At 40.6% G+C, this 19,957-nt stretch overlaps 1 protein-coding gene across 8 annotated transcripts in view; it reads right to left on the reverse strand.

Annotated features, from left to right (window-relative positions):
• Window positions 1-19,957, reverse strand: part of nrxn2b (neurexin 2b) — a 661,557-nt gene that overhangs the window by 478,717 nt on the left and 162,883 nt on the right. For 7 of the 8 annotated variants that reach the window (XM_030429949.1, XM_030429947.1, XM_030429950.1 and 4 more), the window contains one exon: window positions 2,619-2,648. The exons of the other annotated variant lie outside the window; for it this stretch is intronic. In XM_030429949.1, the coding sequence (XP_030285809.1) occupies window positions 2,619-2,648 (30 nt within the window). The remainder of the gene's footprint in view (window positions 1-2,618; window positions 2,649-19,957) is intronic. 8 annotated transcript variants of the gene reach the window in all.

Below are 19,957 nucleotides of genomic sequence, written 5' to 3' on the forward strand. Positions count from 1 at the left end.
TTCACTTCTCTACTTTGTTCTCTTTTATTTATATTTCATCAACTTGTAGACCCGTCTAAAAAACGTTCCGGATGAGCTTGCAGTGCTTCTCCATTGCTCTGCTGTTGCCCTGTTGTGTGCACAATTTGCGCTTCGTGCATGTGTGGCTCGCCCTCGTTCGCAACCTTACATGCAGTGATGGCTGAACGCAAGAGGAGCTTCGTTTGAAGCTACTTCACAGCTATAAATAAAAAAGTTGCAATCTGTGATGTGTGCAGGAACGCTGTTCACTTGACAACCCCACAAACTTCTTGAAACCAAAAAAAAAAAAAAAAACGAGAAAGAGAACATGGAGGAGGAGAGAAATGGCTCATCAGCGACCAGACTCCAGACACTGAGACAGAGTTCATTCAGAGATCCAAATAATATATTAAGCCCACTGGATCTATCTACTTTAATTATTTTAACGAAAATGAAAAGACTTTTATATCTCAAACATGAAATATGAAAATGGCTGAATATAGTTATCAATTTTTAAATATAAAATTATATTCTAAATGTTAATATTATATATACCCTTTTTTGTATGTATTCACTTTCACTTTAAATGAATAAAATACATGTTTTGTTATTTGGCTTTCAAAACTATCCTGTGTTTTCATACAAAAAAGTATTGTTATCAGTATCGGCAATATTGGCCTTGAATTACTTGGTGAATCGGATCGAAATCTAATTTTGCGGTATCGCCCGCTCCTTGTTTTGAGTCCTCTGCCAGGTTTTGAAATGTCATTTTTTTTGCCAGTGCCAAAGCATCATAACCAGTGCAATCATGAAATTTCACAGGCGTGTACTTGAGATCAAAATAAAGGCATACTGTAGTCCGATGATGGTTATGGTCTGAGCCATCAGTACTGAGTAATCATGGGATAATGTAACAATTACGCGGAGGAACTTGATCGTGTGGATGGGTGTTGCAGCTGGTGTGATCCCATTCCATTCCTTTCTTTGGCCATTGAAAATAAATAAAACTCAGACTTGGGTACCTGTGCACAATAATTAAATGTAACCACTGGTAATCTTCCAGGCACCATTTCACATGCAGTGGTAGCAAAGGAAATGTATTCGCTGACTGCAAATCATTTAACATGGGAGGCTTGCGAAGGTGCATTGTACTAATAAAAGGTTGAAATATAAACTCTCCTTATGTTTCCCTCCACTTTTTGTGCAGCAAAAATCCAGCAAATGAACAGAACAACTGTGGTGACGTTGGTGCCAGTACTCAGGCTTTATATTGGGTAAGGTGACGGATGGCTAAACAGGAGAATGCACCAGTTAAACCTGAGCTTTTCCTCTCTGTGTTGATTATCAGAAAAAAAACGTCCTCAGTTAAACAGAACTGAAGGGAAAAGGGTTGCACTGAAGTCTGCATGAACCACAGACTGTGAGGATAGAAGAGGGGAAGCTCTCTCTACACCAGTAAAGGTCAGAACATGCACTGTCTACGGCACTTGTTCACTTCCTTTCTCTCTTGTGAACTTTGCTTTAACACATTTTTTCCATGGACGGTCCTCACTGGGAGGTTGGAGGAAGAGAAAGGTCAGAGAATGAGGAGAACATAACTGTGAGGTATGGTTAATAATCAGACTGGAGTGTAGTAAGCACTTCTTGGAGGCACAAGTACACAAATGGCATCGCATTTTCAAATTAAAAATCTGTTGCCCACGATTTAAACACTGCTTTTGAGAAAACATGTCAAAAGGTCAAAAAGATGAGATAAGTGTATGGATGATGAAAATAGTGATGTGCAAGAGATTAACAGCTGTGTAGTGTAAGATGCAAGTGTGCTGTAAATGTACACAAAAAAGCATCAGGAATAACATACAATCTTCATAGCAACATCAAAACAATTGCAGACACTTTGTCTCATAAAAACACATATGATATAAGGTTTAACCAGAACTTGAAACTGTAGCCCTTTGAAAAAAAAAAATCTAAATGCCAAACAATGGGAATGTCAGCAGAGTGGTGACGAGAAACTCTGCACATTCTACAACACTTTCACCTTGAAGTGTTAAAGTGAATGGAAAGTCTGGACATTTTGCTTTTGTAACTTTGACCAGCAAACACATTTCCAATATAATCAGCGTTTTTTTTTCATCTTTTTTTCTTCTTTTGGTTTTGTTTTGTTTAAATCCAAGCAGAAGGGATAGCAGAAAAGTGTTACCTTCAGCCCCTGGGTCAGGTCGTCGGGGTCAAAGGTGGTCAGAGGTGAAGGTCCAGGACGTGAGCCATAGGACAGGACAAGGGGGTGGGACACACATTGGTGGAGGTCACGGAAAAGTACAAAGACATGGTGGCGAGGAGAGGGAGGAAGAAGCGGTAGTCACAACCAAAAACGATGGAGAGATGTGGAAGGGGAGGAGGAAGGGGGAAGCAACGGGGGAGGATGTTGAAAAGAGTGAAGAAGACGAGGGAGGGTTCAGGAGGAAAATGGAGGCACATGGCACCAAGAGAAAGGTAAAAAGCAGAGGAGGGAATTGTGAGGGAAAGTGGCTGTTTTGAGGGGTTGGGGGGCAAAGAGGCTGAGTCAATTCCTCTAAAAAAAACAGAACCAAAATAAAAAAGGAATGAACCCATACCTTGGTCGTTTAACGTCAGGTGCGCCAGACCTTGAAAGGGAAAAAACAGAAAAAAAGAACAGAAAGAGGAAGAAAAGAAGGTCATAAAAGGCACGGGAAGAAAAAAAGCATTGTCACAACGTTGGACTGCAGTTTGTGACAGACATCCTGGGGCAGACTTGGATGTCAGAGTTCAAATCAAAGGTAAAAAACGAGAAAGAGAGATAGGTAGAGAGAGAAAGAGAGAGCAATAGTAACAGAAAACAAGCAAACACTTCTTGAGTGAGGTGTGGGGGGTTTAGAAAAAAAAGCATTTTCATTTGGCGCAACCCCCGAAGGCTATTGCTCTCACAAATGCTTTTTTTTCCTCTGGAGTACTTATGGAACACAGAGAAGAACTGTTTGGCAGAAAAGGCTTGAACTGTATACCTCATCTCCTACTGTACAAAACATCAGAAAAAGGATCTGAGCGCTCGCACAGAGAGGGTCACAGATGAACCCAGAAAAACGCTACAGGATAAATATTTTGTGCCTGTAAAAAACCAAAGCCAGGGGATTATTCCAACACAGATGTGAGTATACACAACTTCACAACAGCGGCCCAAACATATTGATTTAACTTGCTCAAGGCTACGGTGCACACATCTTGCCAAATTGCAGATCAACTGATTTGAAAAGAAATTGTCAACACTGAGCTCCTTCTGTTGTCGGTAAACAATAGTAGAACAGTAACAATTCTGAATCGGGCCAGAAAAGCATTGCACATTATTTGACCATCCATACATGCAAAAAACATGTTACAATAGCATCACTTTGAAATTCATGACTAAACACTTTTATGCATATCTCTGGAAATATCATCAGAACAATTGTGAAACAAACCATGTGGCACCAGTAATTACCTAAATGCAACGGATTTCTGGTTAAACACAACTTTAACCAATCGAGTTTCAGCACAATGACCCACACTGTCAAGACCGCCAGTAGACTATAACAATGTCATGCCTTAAGCTGAGTAAACAAGTGAAAAACAGTCGGACATTCCTGTCAAGACTGTGAGAATATTAAATGTACAGCCTCCATACAACACATGCTTGAGTGGGCTACTGGACAGGGATCATCATGGTAAAAAATGCCTGACAGGAGAAAAAATGATAGCAGAATATCTGTTCAAACATCACTGCTTGCAAGGGTCAACAGAATAACAAATCTTGTTGAAAGTACTTTGAAGCAAACAGAGAAACAGAGAAACAGAACTGGCAGGAAAATGGAACATGATCTCAACTATGCCCTAAAGTGAGGATTATTCCAAAATAAACCCAATGGCTAAAGCAAATTGGATTTAACCCCGGGCAGCACAGAATACCAACAAACTAATAGCCACTGGACTAAAAGCCCCAAAAGGTCAAATCTTGTCAAGCCAATCTGTCTTTTCTTAATCAATACAATTTCAAATATAAGACTCTCGGCAGTACAAGCACACGGCTCAATCTAAATAACCCTTCAGCACCAATAAAGGGCAGCAAAGCAGCGGTGTGCTGTGTTTTTACTTATTCACCGGCATGAGTTTAACATGCCACACATCACTGGCTAACGGTGTTAGCCAGTTAGCTTTTACGGAGGAAGATGAGCTAAGAAGCGCAGATAACGACAGCATGCTTGAGGGGAAAAACACATCAACAGCAGCAGCCCCACAAAAAGAAACACACAAAACAAACAAAACACAGCTGCTACTAATGCGTGTGTTTCCGGAGTTCACCTCACCGGAAAATACTAAACGGGACATGGAATGGAGACATAATGTTAGTGCACTGAGAATCAAAATACCTCTTTTACTTTTCTCTCCCACATGTCAAAACACCCAAGATTCTTGTCTTACAGCAACTCTTGGAGGACACACTACTGTTTTGTGCTCTCTGATATTAAATCACCATGATAGGATGGTACAGCACTCAGTAGTCAGTGTCAGCCAACATATAGGGACGATTGCAACGTCCGCCAGCACAGCTGTACTGAGGGCTGCAGCATTTGAATATTCAGCATTCGAATTATATATTAGACATGTAAAACGTATTGGAATTTTTGTTTCATAGTTTCGTATGATATTGATAATGATGGTGATTGTGATCACATAATCAGGTCTGTCAATGTAGAAGATATGCAGCGCATTATAAATGGTAATCATTCAGATGCAGAGCTATGGTGACTCAAAACAGCCTTTCACTGAGTCAACGATGGCCTAAAAAGCTTATTTCAGAAGTCTAACAGCTGTAAAAATGGGGAGACAGCCTTTATAGCAGCTCTAATCTCTGCCAAAACTCCAGCTTTCAGACACAAAAAATGTACCAAGGTTTGCTGCTGCGACGTCCGTGCATCGACATTTAGACAGCGGACTGGCTAACTGAGGTGCTTGACAGCTGGTATTAGTTAAACATTCAGTTGCTGCCCACTTTTTATTGCATACAAACAAGAAAGAGAGAGAGTCTAATTTTTTCAGAACAAATTAACACACAACCCCTAACCTAACAGAGTAGCTGACACATCTGTACCACCACCAGCAAGCAGGTAAATCAGAATGCTACAGAAGCCAAAATGACTCTTGACTACAAGCTGTTCCTATTGTCCTATTTCTTAATAACATCTGTGATTCGGGGCAGAGGAAATGTACAGGCAGAGTGTTTTATTTATCTGGCGGCAGTCCGTTTCCTGCCGGCCCTTTGCAGGGAGTCCAATCATTCTCACTCTGCCTCCCTATGTTTTTGTTCCCTTGCTCATAATCCATTAAGGAGATAAGGCGGAGGCTCCTGCAATGAAACAGAGCGGTGCTGTCGCTGCATACCAAATCATTCAAATACCCCCAGCCCCCACCCCCGGCCTCATCCAGCTCAGGCAGGCAGTGAAGACAGTGGCACAATTTTATGGCAGTGGAAGACAAGAAAACGTGAAGAAGAGATGGTAAGTAAAACGTGCCAAATGGCATCACAGCCAGCGTTAACCATAGATTTACAGACAGGTATGCAGCAGGGTGGCAAAGAAAAGCCCAAAAATCAATACAAAATGCATTCCAAGTTATGTATCGGGGGGAAAAAATAAAGTTGCGATTAGAGCCATGCAAAATATCATCTCAAAAGCCACAAACACACAATCACATACAGCCAGTCACACACACACACACACACACATATTATGGTTGTCTTGGCAGAAGCATACGATGGCAGACTCCTAACTTGCCAGATTCTGATTAGGATGTGACGGCTTTCACTAGCAACTTGTTTGAGAGTGAAGAGGCGGCGTGACTCAAAAATTAAATGACTGATCACTGTAAGTCATCTGAACACAACAGACATAAGAGAAAGCTTGATCTCTGTTAACTTCCATTCTGCATCAATATTAGAGTGCAAATCAAATTACCACAGCCACGAGCAGTGTCGCTTGCCACACATACAGGGAATGTGACAAACTCTGAGCCCGAGCTATGAGTCTCCCCATCTCCTTGACATCTGAGAATTTGATTACATCCTTGATTCTGCAGCGAGTACAGATGGGAGTGCCCAACGGAACGGATTGGATGGTTATGATTGAGTGGCAGATGGACCAGGGTCATAATTCTGTCATTAGGAGGATACATGCTCAGTCTTATCTGGCCTAACCCCCCCTCACCATTTCCTCCTGTTTTTCCATCTTTTCTTTGCTTTCCGTCTCCACACCAAGCCCTCCATCAGCCAGCTGCAGCTGCCTCCTGCTCTCTACTTCCTCATCTGCCACTTTCTTCTGCTCTGCTTTCACGTCTGATGAACACAAGCCACTATTGTTTTGCAAGCTACTGATTTCATTCACCATCACCGGTGATTCAAACACCAGATACTGCGTGACAAAGACAGGCAATGTCAACCAGGGTTACATCTATGTATATCAGTTCATAAATGCATCAGAATAACACTTGAATTCGGTTGAATTAATTTATCAATGATTTACTCATAAAAATTGATTTTATACTGTGGGTTTTAATACAGAGATGAGAGACTCAATCAGAAACTACTAAAAAGTGAAGAGCATCAACCACACATACACTAAGTTGCACATATTCTCCTTCCACCTTAACTTCAAGATGATTGAGGAGAGAAAGAGGTCCAATTTTTGTTTGTGTTGTGACTTCATGCACAGACTTGACAATTTATGGACCTCAAATTGTAGCTACTTCCTTCTTTGATACGCAGATCATGATAGGTGTATTGCATTTAACAGGTACGGCATGTTCTTGAATCACCTTGTACGACATTTATCTGTCACAACGGTTGCAGATTATGATGAGCCTCATCACCCACATATGAACAGATGTGCTGGGTCTCAGGACAGCAGCAGCAACACACACTTGGAGAAGACAGAGAAAAATGGTAGGCATCATCATTATCCTTTTCAGCCCCTTCCCCATCTCCTTTGGTCTCACTTCCTCTTCCCCTCGTTCACCAGATGGACACATGGACTAAGTCAGAAGGAAGAATGTGTTTGCTTCTCAAGCCCCTCGTGGTGCTGGATGGCATGCTAAATAGCATCCTCCTCCAAGGACTCTCACAAGCATATGGCCAGCACTCTTTACGTGCCATACTGACACAAGGCTCTTCTTTATTTGCTGATCCCAAAATGGTTGTCACACAAAAGTGGCTAAAACATATTTCTGAGGACACTGCCTTTGATGACTTTGGAGGGAGCAAGTATTATCAAAAAGCGAGAACTACTGAAGTGTATAAAAGTCATGCAGAATAAAATAAGAACAATAAATAGCTTTATGTTCAGCTTATTGCTGGGTGCACCCATTGGCACGAGATATAAAACTGCACAATATCCAAAACGTTTGACATATCCACAAATCACTGCCTTTTACTGGGCCTGGACACAGATAAAGTTTCACAGCATAATCATCACTGTATGTCTTCCATTGCCAAAAGTGCAGCCAAGGCCCTCAGGGCCTCAGAAACAAACCTGCGCTTTCTTGGAAGCATCTGCTAAAAAGATGTTGGATAATGATTCTGACTGAATGTGAATAATATTCATTGCAGTAGGCTGATCCATAATGCATACTGTCTTTGCACCGCTTAAGTAATATAGAAACTATAGCAGGATTTAAAGTGCTTAAATAATTCACTTCGGACATTCTGTGAGAGAGAAAGGGGAACGAATTGTAGGAGGTAAGGCAATAAGAAGACCTCTGCAATCTGAGTTATAGATTGGTGTTGAAGGCTTCCATGTCTTTCAACGCTTTAAATTATTAACATAGAGCCTGCCCCACTTTCAAATGGAAGAGACATGTTCTATACTGTAACACCAAATGAAATCAAATGAAAATCTTGCTCATTGGGCCCACTGCTGCGCACTGATAGTGAAGAGTGATAGACTGCAGCTCAGTGTAATTTTAACAAAGGATCAAAGTCTTACACATGCCGGTACAAAGTAGAAGGTAGCCACTGCTATCTCATAATGGCGTGGTTCTCCGCGTGCGTGTTGCACTGAGAACAAAACTTACAGACTCTCATTCGACTAGACAGCTAAAGTCCAAAGAGGCTGCCATACAACACAACAGGAAGTAGATTATTTTCTGTTAGCTGTTGGCTTGGGTGTTGCACAGAGTGACAAATTAAAACAAGAACAATCAAGTAATGTTTCGGCTGCAAAATCTGTTAGTGTTGAGAATTAATGAAAAGCTGCAGGCATGTCTACATAATGTATTGTATAGCTCTTGGGAAAACATCGGACACAAGGTGAATTTCAGCGGCACAGCTGCTTTTTCCTGCGAAGAATGAAACTACCAGTTTTTACCAGTGTGACACATTCACACCTACATGTATTACATTTTTAACACAAGAGAGATGAAGAATATTATTTTGAAACATTTCCATGATGGCAGCAGCTTTTGGCTGTGTGACTATGGCTGAGAACAGGGTCCATTAGATAAACAGATTCCTCCATTAAGATTTAGCCTGCAACAGTACCTCAGTACCTTGTAATTTGTAATTTGAATGTAACAGCCCTCTGATTATATTGGAACACAAATCCGATTGTTTCTCAACTGATTAGTTACTGCAACATGGTGAAAAGCGCCAGGCTGAATTATGAAGCAAAACACACAACTACTGTATATCTCAACAACAATAGATTGAAAAGGGTACTGACCTTCCTTTCCATTTAATATGAAGAAGGCGGACAGGCGATCAGAAAATGTTCACAGTAACATGGCAGGGTACACGTTTAGCATACTGTATATTACTGCTAATATTAAATGTGTGTGTTGTGCTGCTTCTGTGTGTTGATAATAATGAAGACCAGGCCAAGTTAAAACACACAATACACAAACTTTACAATAATGGACAGTACCAAACTATGTCATTTTGACTTTGGCGATACTCACTATACAGGTAAAATTCATAGCAGGATTTCATAGCATTTATGAACTGAATATACCTAGAGGAAAAAAAAAATCTTGGCTTGGTGGGGTTGGTTCCTGGCAGAATGCCCTAGATTCACTATGCAGCAGAATAACAGATACACTTCTTTTACAGAAATGGAGGATTCTGTTCTAAGTGTGTGTGTTTATGTGTGTATGAGTACGCATGCATTTGATTTCCTTGGAAATTCCATGGGGAACTGTTGACCCCAGGCAAGGCACTTAAGCTGAGCGAGTGAAGCATTAAATCTTTATGGTCACTTTCCACTTTACGCCGCAGCAACAGCCATCATCTGTCAGGATGCAATGCGCTGAGTTGTTCGGAAGCCTGTCAAATGATGTGATTTTCTTTTCAAAGTAACAATTAGGCAGAGCCACAATACATAATTAAGATTGCACATGCCAAGGTTTGCAGACAGCAAATATTATGACCAAATCCAAAACATTCTTATCTTGATTTTGGCTTCAAACAGTGTGCCATTGCTTTGGTGTTTTAGATCATAAGCACTGTCCTTATGTACTCCTTACTAAAAAAGAAATAGAAAAATGATGCCCATTTCATATAAAAAAATGTCAAAGCAACATTTGTATGTGATTCAGAAAAGGCTTAGCCGTATTGTGTTTTGTTTATTGGCTTAACAACTGTCTATTCGGTATGTGAAGAGATCATAGTTACATCTTACAAAGGAATGTATCTCAAATCAAGATATTATGCTCCCCCACATCTCCTAATTAACTGCACAACGCGAGTGAATCCCTTTGACTCACATTTTGTTCATTAAAACACATTTAATATGTCATGGGATATGTCTGGAAAAATAAATCGCAGCATCTCGGAGATCGGTGAGGGGTAGAGATCTGAACAGTTGCCGTTCCATCTTAATTAAACAGTTCATAAATAAATTGGACCTCCATATGTCGAGCGGGAGAAGTTGGACTGATTTCACATTTTAGCCACCGGAGCTAACACACAGAAGGGATGTTGACGATTTCGTCGCTTATGCTAATTTACACTAGATAGAATAAATATGCTCAGAGGAGCTACAGCGTTTTACTAGCTCAAATACAAACCCAACTACATTGACTTCAAAGGAGGCACACTACCAACACTGCTAAATGCATAATCTAGTAAATATAGCATCTTCATGTCCTACATTGTATATCCTGCTATTCTCTTCCATCCGTCCTTCCATTGTTTGTATTTTTCAAGGTTTTGCATGTTTTGAGTTTCTGGCCTAGAAAAGCCATGCTGGGTTCGACTTGGGGGGAACCAATAAATTCTATGTCTGACCTCTATTTTCCTTTCATTTATGAGGTCAAAAGTAATCATTAGTCCCCACTGAGATCTGCTGTCTTCTCTCCATCTGTCCTTCCTCTCCTCTTCGTAATCTTCAACTGCCAGCGACGCAGATGCATCCCACAACCGTTCCCCATTCCATCCGCCCTCCTCCCACAGTCAATTTCATGGAATGAATGTGTCTGATTGCCACTTCTGGACTCTACTCATTAGGGAAGCAGAAAGCAGGGAGTGGGCAACAAAATGCCGTCCTTTACATTTTTTTTTTTCCCCTGGGATGTGGACGCCGTAATTGCAACATCAGATGTGATGGAGAGACCAGCAGCATTGATGGTAGGAAGGAAGGCAGTCCTCAAGTGGACGATAAGCACATGCAGCCACCTGCCTTTTCTTTTGTGCAGAACCACAATAATACGGCAGACTAAAATATGTAAACCACTCCAAGCTGCCTCTGATGATTTTAAGCCTCCATCCACGTTTTGTTCAGATCTCAGTTAATATACAACTACTGAGAGATATCATTAACAAGAAAGGATTTGAATAATCTCGAGTAATTAGGGATTTGTCTCAGGTAATCAATCAAGAAATGTTCAATTCTTGAGGGTATCAAATAAATTTACAGGATGATATTTTGAGATCATTGTCACCTCTATTGCAAAAGTAAACCCATTTAAGTGAGATAGAGTGAAAACAACAGCAAAATCTCCAGGTCCTCTGAGCCATGGAAGCTCAAGTCAGAGGCAAAGTAATCTACAGGGACATTAGTGCAAAATAGCACCTTGCCTTGAGCGTTTGTTGATGCTTAATGTTTCATTTTGACAATTTTCTCCCTTCAGCTGGAGTTTAGGAGCAAACATCCTGTTCCTCTCCACTAACGGCACGGCGGTGAACTGTAGTTTCGTGTTAGGAAAAAAAAACTAAATTGTAATGACTTCTTCCAGGAAAAGATTTGAAAGGGTGACTTCCTGTCTAGTGTCAGGGGTGGGTCTCAGCAGGTAACTACAACAACATCCTATAATGGAAAATTAATGTCTTCCAACTGAGACGATGCACTAACTTCATTTAGCTCATCGGGTCGGGTAAACACCATTAGACCATGGAATCTGCAGTACTTCTGGAGGTTCAGTCATTTGAGAGCGTTGGATAATTATGGTAAAATTAATGGAAATTGTTTAACAAATGTATTCATAATTCATGAGCCTATTTTTCTGAGGCGGGAATCTGCTTTGTGGGAAAAGATACGCAGCTTGACTGGAATGTCCCAACTGGTGCTTCCTCCTCACTCACAGCAGCATAGGGGTGTGTTTCTTTGCTGCAAAATGTCGAACAACATGGTTCTGAGGCAGAATTGTGCAAACATGTAAACGTTTCATGTTATATTCAGGCTTCACTGTCCTAACTGCAACATACCAATCTGACAATCACATGAATTGATTATGCAATAATTATACATTATTGACAAATGGCAGAGCTCAACCCTAAATTAAGGAAACAACAAATATCAGGTTGTTTTTTTTTTACTGGGAGACACAACAGTATCTCGTTTAGTTTCAGCCACCGAGCAGAAAGTCTCGCTGCTTGCTTTCATCTCGCCAAACTCTAATTAGGCAAACTGAACAAATACCAGCAAGAGAGAAGTCCTCTGCATATTCAAACAAAAGGGCTCCTGAGTTCGAGCGAGCAGAAGGAGCTAAAGAGAGGGAGAGAGAAAGGAGAGAGAGAGCTGATCACAAGAAAATTAAACGGCACTGAACCTTGTAAACAAATATTTCAACAATGTTAAACACAATGTAGGCGACGTCTGGTGCTGCTGTGCTGTGAAATAGCCCAGATCTGTTTGAAATGGGGTTTCACGTATGATGTGCACGGAGTTTTTGGTCCCCTCAGCTGAGGGGACCAAAAACCATGAAGTGCGTGTGTATTTTTGAACGGGTATCAATTGAATAATGTTACCATGATTTGTTTCAATACAGAAGGTTACACATTAATGTACCCAGCAGAGCAAGGTGAGGCTGCTCCTTCTTAAGGGGTGACGCTGAACATGTATTTCCGCTCATCTTCCTACCTGCCTAGAAATGCCTACAGCCCATCATTGCCTTCATTCATAATTTTTTCCTTTAGCGATGTACAGTGTTTCACCTTGAAGTGTCAGCTATATTTCCCTGAAATATATGAGCTACTCTAGTCGGCCAAAGAACATTGAGGTGAGTGACACAAATTCCCTCTCCCTCACCATCATAAAATTATTTTGGGCCAAAGTTTTGCTCCTCTTGAAAGTCACTCGTCACTTTTTAGGCCTTCTATGGACAAACACAGGAGATGCTGCAGCCCGGCCCTTGTTGGCATGGCAACTGGCTCCAGTATCTTTCCTACCATGATGACAGCCATACTGGTGTATTTGCATTCTGCTTCGCATTCCTCTGCTCTCTTTGTCTTTCTTCCACTGTAATTCTCATCTACTGATAATTTGTCTCTGTACTTGTTTTTTTTTTTCTTTTCCTTCCCAATTTTTTCTCTCTTTCATACTTCCCTCCATCATCTACTCTTCTTTTGTTCCCCTTTTTTTTTCATTCGATCTTACTATGGAGCTCACTTCTCCCTTTCAGTGTGTCTTCCTCTGAAAGCAATTAAGCTTGCCATTGTGCGTTTTTTATTACATTATCCACCAAAATATATAATGCTCAACTCTAAAAAGTCAAGGGGGATTTGCTTTTGAAAATGGTTATAAAAATGAATAAGAGAATTCAGTAATTATATCAAGGGTGGTTTTGAATCAGTCCCTCGGTTCATTGCCCACAGAGGTATAGTCAGCAGAGATTGCAGGTATAAGGCAGTGGAATAAACCCAACCTATTTCATAAATCTTCCCACTGCAGCAAAATTGCCTTTTGGGATAAAATCCTTTTTATATAGTCAGGAACCCTGTAGCCCATTAAGTTCAAATTGCCAAGGCTGTATTGTTTAACTGTAAGCATTTGTCAGCATACATAACAGCACTGATGAAGTGCAGATGAGTGGAATGAGCACGGACCTGCATTCATTTGCATTTTATTACATTAGAGTATATTAGATGTTAAACACAGTAGTAAATGTTTCTCTGGCACCTGGTATCTAAAAACACAGGAGAAACAAAATGGAATAGCCTCTTACCCCAAGGAGCCATCCGGAGAGGAGCAAAAGCCTCCGGTGGAAGGCATCCATGTTATCGCACAGCCACAACTGATGTGTGTGTGTGTGTGTGTGTGTATGTGTGCCTGTGTATATGCGTGGGCATGGGTGAGGATAAGGTGCACTTTTGCCAATGCCCTTTAGTCTTTGATTCTGTACGCAGAGTAAATATTGTTATCGCTCCTCTTGCCAAAACCCTCACCACCACCACCATAGTCGTTTTGGCTAGCGCTCATACAGTGTAGGATTGCTTAATCAGATAGGGCTGTTATGCCAGGCTCCACTGATCCCATCTGTCACGACTTCATCCTCAGATCCGCCATGCTGTTTCGAGCCCCACGACAGCTCTTTAAGAAAACCATTCAATCTGTTCTTTGGGCTATTTTTGCATCCTTTGCCTTTTTTCTCTCAAAAAAAAGGAGAAAGGGAAGCACAGAGCTGCAGGTTTCCTGACAGAAAGCAATATTTTCACTCGGATGCAAGAGTTGGGCAGCCCGACCCACCTAATCTGTGATCTCATCCCTCTCCGCCCTCCACCCATTACCTACCACCTCCACAGAGGGATCTGGCGGCACATCAGAGGGTCTGCCTGAATTACCAGCTATTTGGCACTCAATGCCCTCACCGCAACCATTCCTAGCAGTGTGTCTGTCTACCATGCATCTGGATCTGCTCATCCCCAGGGAGCCAAGAGGAAACGAGATTAGTGACTCATACAGCAGACAGAAAGACCCCTAAATATTGTCCCTTTGTCATTTACGACTCATTGGGGCAGGGGATCATTTCTTGGTCATCAGTCTACAAGTCAAAGAGGGCAGATGAAAACTGGAATTTATGGAAATTTTGATAGGCTTGTACTTGACATTGACCTGGCTAAAGGACAAAATGACTGACCTCCTCCTATAAATGGGAGTCCAAGTTGCTGGCCATTAATAGGGATTCAAATTGTTAAGATTTTAACGGTACTTTTGCTGCTACCAATACAGCTGATTTTAACAATGTGTGTTGTTTTGCAAGAAAATGACAAAACTTAAAGCAGAATATAAAAATGTGTAATTAACATTGCACTATTTTCTTGTATGCACTACATATTAATTAACACTTTTGAGTCGTAACTGCAACAGCATTGTTTTTTATTTGATACATATGTCAAATGACAAAATGACCAAATGTAAAATAATAAAATACATATTTTTTCTACTCATCTACTACAGTGGTTTAATGTTGATAACTGTTATGTGTGGCCAAGTCAGAACTCCTGCCCTTTTCTTTTGTTTAGTTAGTATTTCCTCTAGGGTCTGGGTGTGTTCGGCTACGGCCATTGTTGCTGCGTTTATTAAATAAAAATATCATAATTGACTGTGCTGAGTCGGCGTCCTTCATATGTTACTGGCCTCTTTTTGTTTGAGCCTTTGTTTTTGTTTACTTCAGGGCCGTAACAATAACCTTTAATAACATTACTATGTACATTTAGAAAATAAATTGAAACTCAGAATTGTAATATTTACAATATAAATTAGGTAATGATGAAAGCTTTTTCCATAACTGAACAAACAAGCTGCTCTCAGAGGAAAATAAGGTCCCCGGAACTCTGCTTGAAGCTAAAAAAGGTGGCAGGGTGCGGCAAATATAAACAAGTTAAACAGCATGAAATTGTGTTGTCCTTTAAGGTCGGTTTGTTTATTCAGTTTATTCAGTAATGGAAATGAAGAGAGATTGTTTATTTAGTTTGATGAGGTTTAGATTTTTATTTTTATTTTTCTAAATCAGTCAATGAATATTAGTCGCTTCTTATAACATTTTCTTCCACAAAAAGATATAGTGCACCTTTAAATCATTGAACCATGCTTGCATTATTCAGTTAACTTGGGGTGGCCCCTGGATGAGATGACCTACAAGCTAGGCAATACAAAATTGTGGATTTCTCAACATGCATGTGATGCATAGATTTTACTTGATGTTTGTAGAGATCGCTCCTATTTCTGTTTGTACATCCCGCATTGTTGCTCTCGTGGGACCAAGTATTGGTGTCCCTGGACCTTCATCGGAATATTGCGTGCGGGATCTTCTTTTCTTAAGATTGAAGTGACAATGCCCGACACACCTGCATATGAGTCAGTTTGGATGTGCGAATATCTTGTTGAAAAAAGAAAAGTAAAACAGTGTAAAGAACAAATGAAATTGAAAAAGAACAACCTTAACATAAGTGCCACTCTACCCGTTTCAGTCTTTGATACAAGTACAGTCTCTGTGTAGTTCACTGCAGTGTAATGTAAAAACACTAAAGCCATGACTGGTTAGCACCAGAGATATCACGAAAGTAAAAAAATAACAAAACAAAAAGCTTCCTGAGGATTACCGCTCTAATCCATGATACTCTATGAATGCTAATGTGCCAGCTCGAGGCTCAAAGAACTAAAATCCCCTGTGGCCTTCCACTACTCTCCTTTGCTTATAAGAACTTTTCATTATGTGACACTATAAGAACATTGATTTTGGTGATACACGAGTGATTACATTAGCATGTCTCAAATCTCAGGGCCTGTAAAACTGCCTGGCTAGACAAAGACGACAGTTGAGTATCTGAAATCGGGTCGCAAAGGATCTGATATGACTTAGCAGGATCATCTTGTCTCTCACAATCCTAAACTACACTTGCTCATATGTACAGTATAAACACACACATTGGCTACAATGGTCTCTGTCTCGTGTCTTGTGAGGTCCAACAATCTGGCCATAAGGTCACTGAACTGTTAATCCAATTATATGCAATTATCTAATGTGTCTTATACCAAAGAAAAGAGTTCTGCTCAGACCAGGAGTGAGGGGAAAATTGAAAGAAAGGGCAGCGGTTTTCTCCTCCGACCATCAATTCCTCTCTGGTGGCTCTTTGGGAAGCTCTGTGTGTGACCTGTGTGCATTCATCTTCTTAACATTATAGAAAAAGAATCAAACATAATGCAGAATTTACGAACAAAGTTGAATAATCTATCATTTCACCTAATCTCACTTCTTATCTGCAAAGTCATGCAGCTCTTTTGACTCTGAGGGCCCAACAAATGATTAGATGTGTCTCTGTGCTCAGCATGATGAAGTTTAATGTCCCCAATGACTTCTGTAGTCTCACTTAGCATTTAGCCAAAAACGTATTCAAAGAATTCAGATAATTTGAGATGAGGGAATTTCAGAAATACCAATTGATTCCCAGGTTTCAGGACTTATTACTACACCACTCTCTAGGCTCCATATTACTAAAATGTTTATAAACCAGTGGTCCAAACTGTCTCAATACATGTTAAGTGGTTGTGATAAAAAGTGCAAAAAAGCAATATCAGGACTGATTTATGATATTTAAGGAACAAAGGTAATACTAATTCTCAAATACACCAAAAAGAAGGCGTCGTCTGAGATATAACCCATATTACAATGATCCAGATCAATCAATTTCCATATCAGGTCCTGTAATTAAAACTAATTGCTTGGTTAAACAAGGCAACTGAAACTGGGATAAAGATTGATACCAGCTGTAGTGGAATGGATCTGCCTTGGAAAGAGTCAGGCAGCCAAATCAATAACTGTTTCTGAGTATTTCATCAGTGTCAGTAACAAAAGCATATAATTAGAGCTGCCGCAGAAATACCTAAATCAATCAAGAGGTGTTTTATCCCACCCCCAACACCTTTTTCTTTTTTTGCTCTGTCTTCTCACTGACAATTCAACCGCTTTGTGCTTGTTGTATTTAGTTAACAAGGTGGTAGCACTGGCTTGTCTGCATTTCAATTCTCCCGGACACTGCTCCCGTGTAAAGCTCCTGGTTTGTTTGCATTCACCACCTACATTGCCTCCATTCTCCTCACCCATTCTGCACCTTAAGTGTCTCTTGCTTCCTCTGCGTTTACTGAAAGCGAGGGAGCTCGAGGAGGAGGCGAAAGAGTGATCAGTGTCATCTCCACTTCATTTCTATGATCAACGGCACCTCTCGGGGCTCCAACCAACAGATCTGGGGAACCGGCACTTCTGAACAGGCGCCATCTGCCACTGCCATCCCCGAGGCACGGCGGCAAGCTGGGGCTGGGGCGCTACGCTGGTGCAGCGGAGAATATGAGTGTATATGTGTGTGAGTGTATCACCCAGAGTTACTGGGTAAGGTTCTGCATTTTAATGAGCATCTGTGCTCACGGGGAGCGCTCGTTGAAATGCTTTTAGTGTTTTCACGCAGTTTTGGAGTAGAGCAATGCAACAGGTGTCTGTGTTTGCATGTGTTTGTGATGTAGCCTGTACATATGTGCTAAAATTCATCCTAACTGTTAAATTCTCCTCAGATCCTAAAGGAGAAAACTAACAAACAAACAGATGGTGCTGCAGTTAAGGTGTTTTCACAAAGTGATGGAGTAAAGAACACGTGGAGATAAAGCAAACTGCTGTTACAGGCGGAGTTGGAAGTGATTACTTGAAATGCAGTATGTTACTGAATACAAATTAAATTTACATGTTTTGTATTCATTTATGTAATCCATTGTATTATAAAAACACCGTATCTAATGTGAATCTGACTTCTTTTTTTTAGTGCCGATAAAATGCATTTTGCATATTCAGCATATTCAGTTGGTCACTTCAAATTACCCTAACAAAAACCATGAATGCACAAACTATAAGCGTACTGTGTAAATTATAATAACAATAACAATAATAACTTATAACTTCCCCCTTGAATTGCAGGAGAAGCGCCAACTCCAATTGTTCATCTTCCAATTTCGATGTAGATAAGAATGAATAAATATTCCATTATCCATAAATCGTCTGTAAAAAAAACAAAATTGCAAATTAATCCAATGTCCATCACAAAGTAGAGCCCTCATCGAAGAAACTGTGAGTATTATAGTATATTATCTAATCCTGGATATTGTAATTTTAATCTAATAACACATTTTTTCATATGTAATATGGGTTACTTTTTGCTAATACATTTTTTTTAATCAGATAATATAATCCCAATTACATGTAATCCATTACCATACGACCTTGATGTAACTGGGATTAAAGTATCCCATTTACATGTCATCCATTACCACACGACCTTAATTAAATGTGAAATTTTGAATGCAACTTAATCTCATCATAGTTGTTCCTGTGTATTTCAGCCTTGCAATTTGCAGAAAATCTATATTCATCTTAATTTTAAGAGCAAATCAAAGTCTCCATGTCAATTTATGTCACTCTCAGTTGGTTTATCGTTGGCGCTGTCAGCTGTTAGTACGTGCGCTGACAACAATGGAGAGCAATAACCATGAAGCAGTTTCCACAGTGTGTGTGGGTATGCGTGCCTATAAGAATATTTATGTCTATAGCCACGCGTGACGGAAATATTTCTGGATTCGATACCAGGAGCTCCTTTTGGATTTTCAGTATGGAGGTCTCCATGTCCTTTTTTTAAGCATGGGCACTGTGCATGTGCATGTGTGTGGGCGTGTGTGTGCATGTGTGCAGCCTCCTTGCCTTATCTTCTTCAGCCAGGCCACTCTGCCAACATACACTCCAAAGAGCCCCTCGTTGTCATTCAAGGCGTCACACAGCCCCGAAAAATGTCACCATAAGGGGAAGGGGAGAGACAAAGCCAGAGGAATGGTGGTGTGGGTTTGAAGTCCAACAAACACCCCCGTTACCTCAGCGGGGTTCCGTTATCTCTTCTGTTATACCCTCTCCTTCGTGCATGACCACCCACATGCATGCACATAGACAGCGTTTTATCTGGGGTCTAAAAGCACTTCTGGGACAGGGACGTATGAGAGGATGTTTAGCGTAGGGTAAAGAAAACATCTGCTCATCTGCTCGAAAATAAATAGTGACGGCAGAAAGTTTCTCTGGTTGTAATTATGCCAAAGAGGGATGAAAAGTTCTCCACACTCTGAATCCGAAAACTACAAAAGATAATGGAAGGAAGGACATAGAGCGTTTAATAATACTAAATTGTAGACAGTGCTATCCAATAAGGTCAGTTAAGTCTGAAAATCACTGTAAATAATGTATAAGATGTGTTTTGCTAAAACGCTTAAAGCCACAGAAAATTAAAAAACATGGAATTGTGACTAGATACATTTTACATCGGGAAAAAGGCCCCTCGTGTTAATGCACACTGATAGTGATGTAACCCCTCTTGTTAAATGTAAGCCTACTTGTGCCATTGCTTTGTAAAAGCTTGTTAGTGCACCTGTTCCGGTATCAAATTGTTTTGGATCATTTGGATCAGGTCTCCTCCACACATGGCTCACCTGCCGTTGTGAAAACTGATGAAGAAAGTACACAGAGCAGAGACATAGAGGGACAAAGAAACAGAGAGATGCGGGGTCAAGCAAGCCGGCTGATCTGTGTGCAGGAAAGACGCAGAGGCGTGGCAGTGAAATGAAGGAAAAAGCAACGCGAGCTAACGTAAGTAGTAATGTGGAGAATTAAGTGGAAC

The sequence above is a fragment of the Sparus aurata genome, chromosome 10 (assembly GCF_900880675.1).
Source record: "Sparus aurata chromosome 10, fSpaAur1.1, whole genome shotgun sequence".
NCBI classification, from domain to species: domain Eukaryota; kingdom Metazoa; phylum Chordata; class Actinopteri; order Spariformes; family Sparidae; genus Sparus; species Sparus aurata.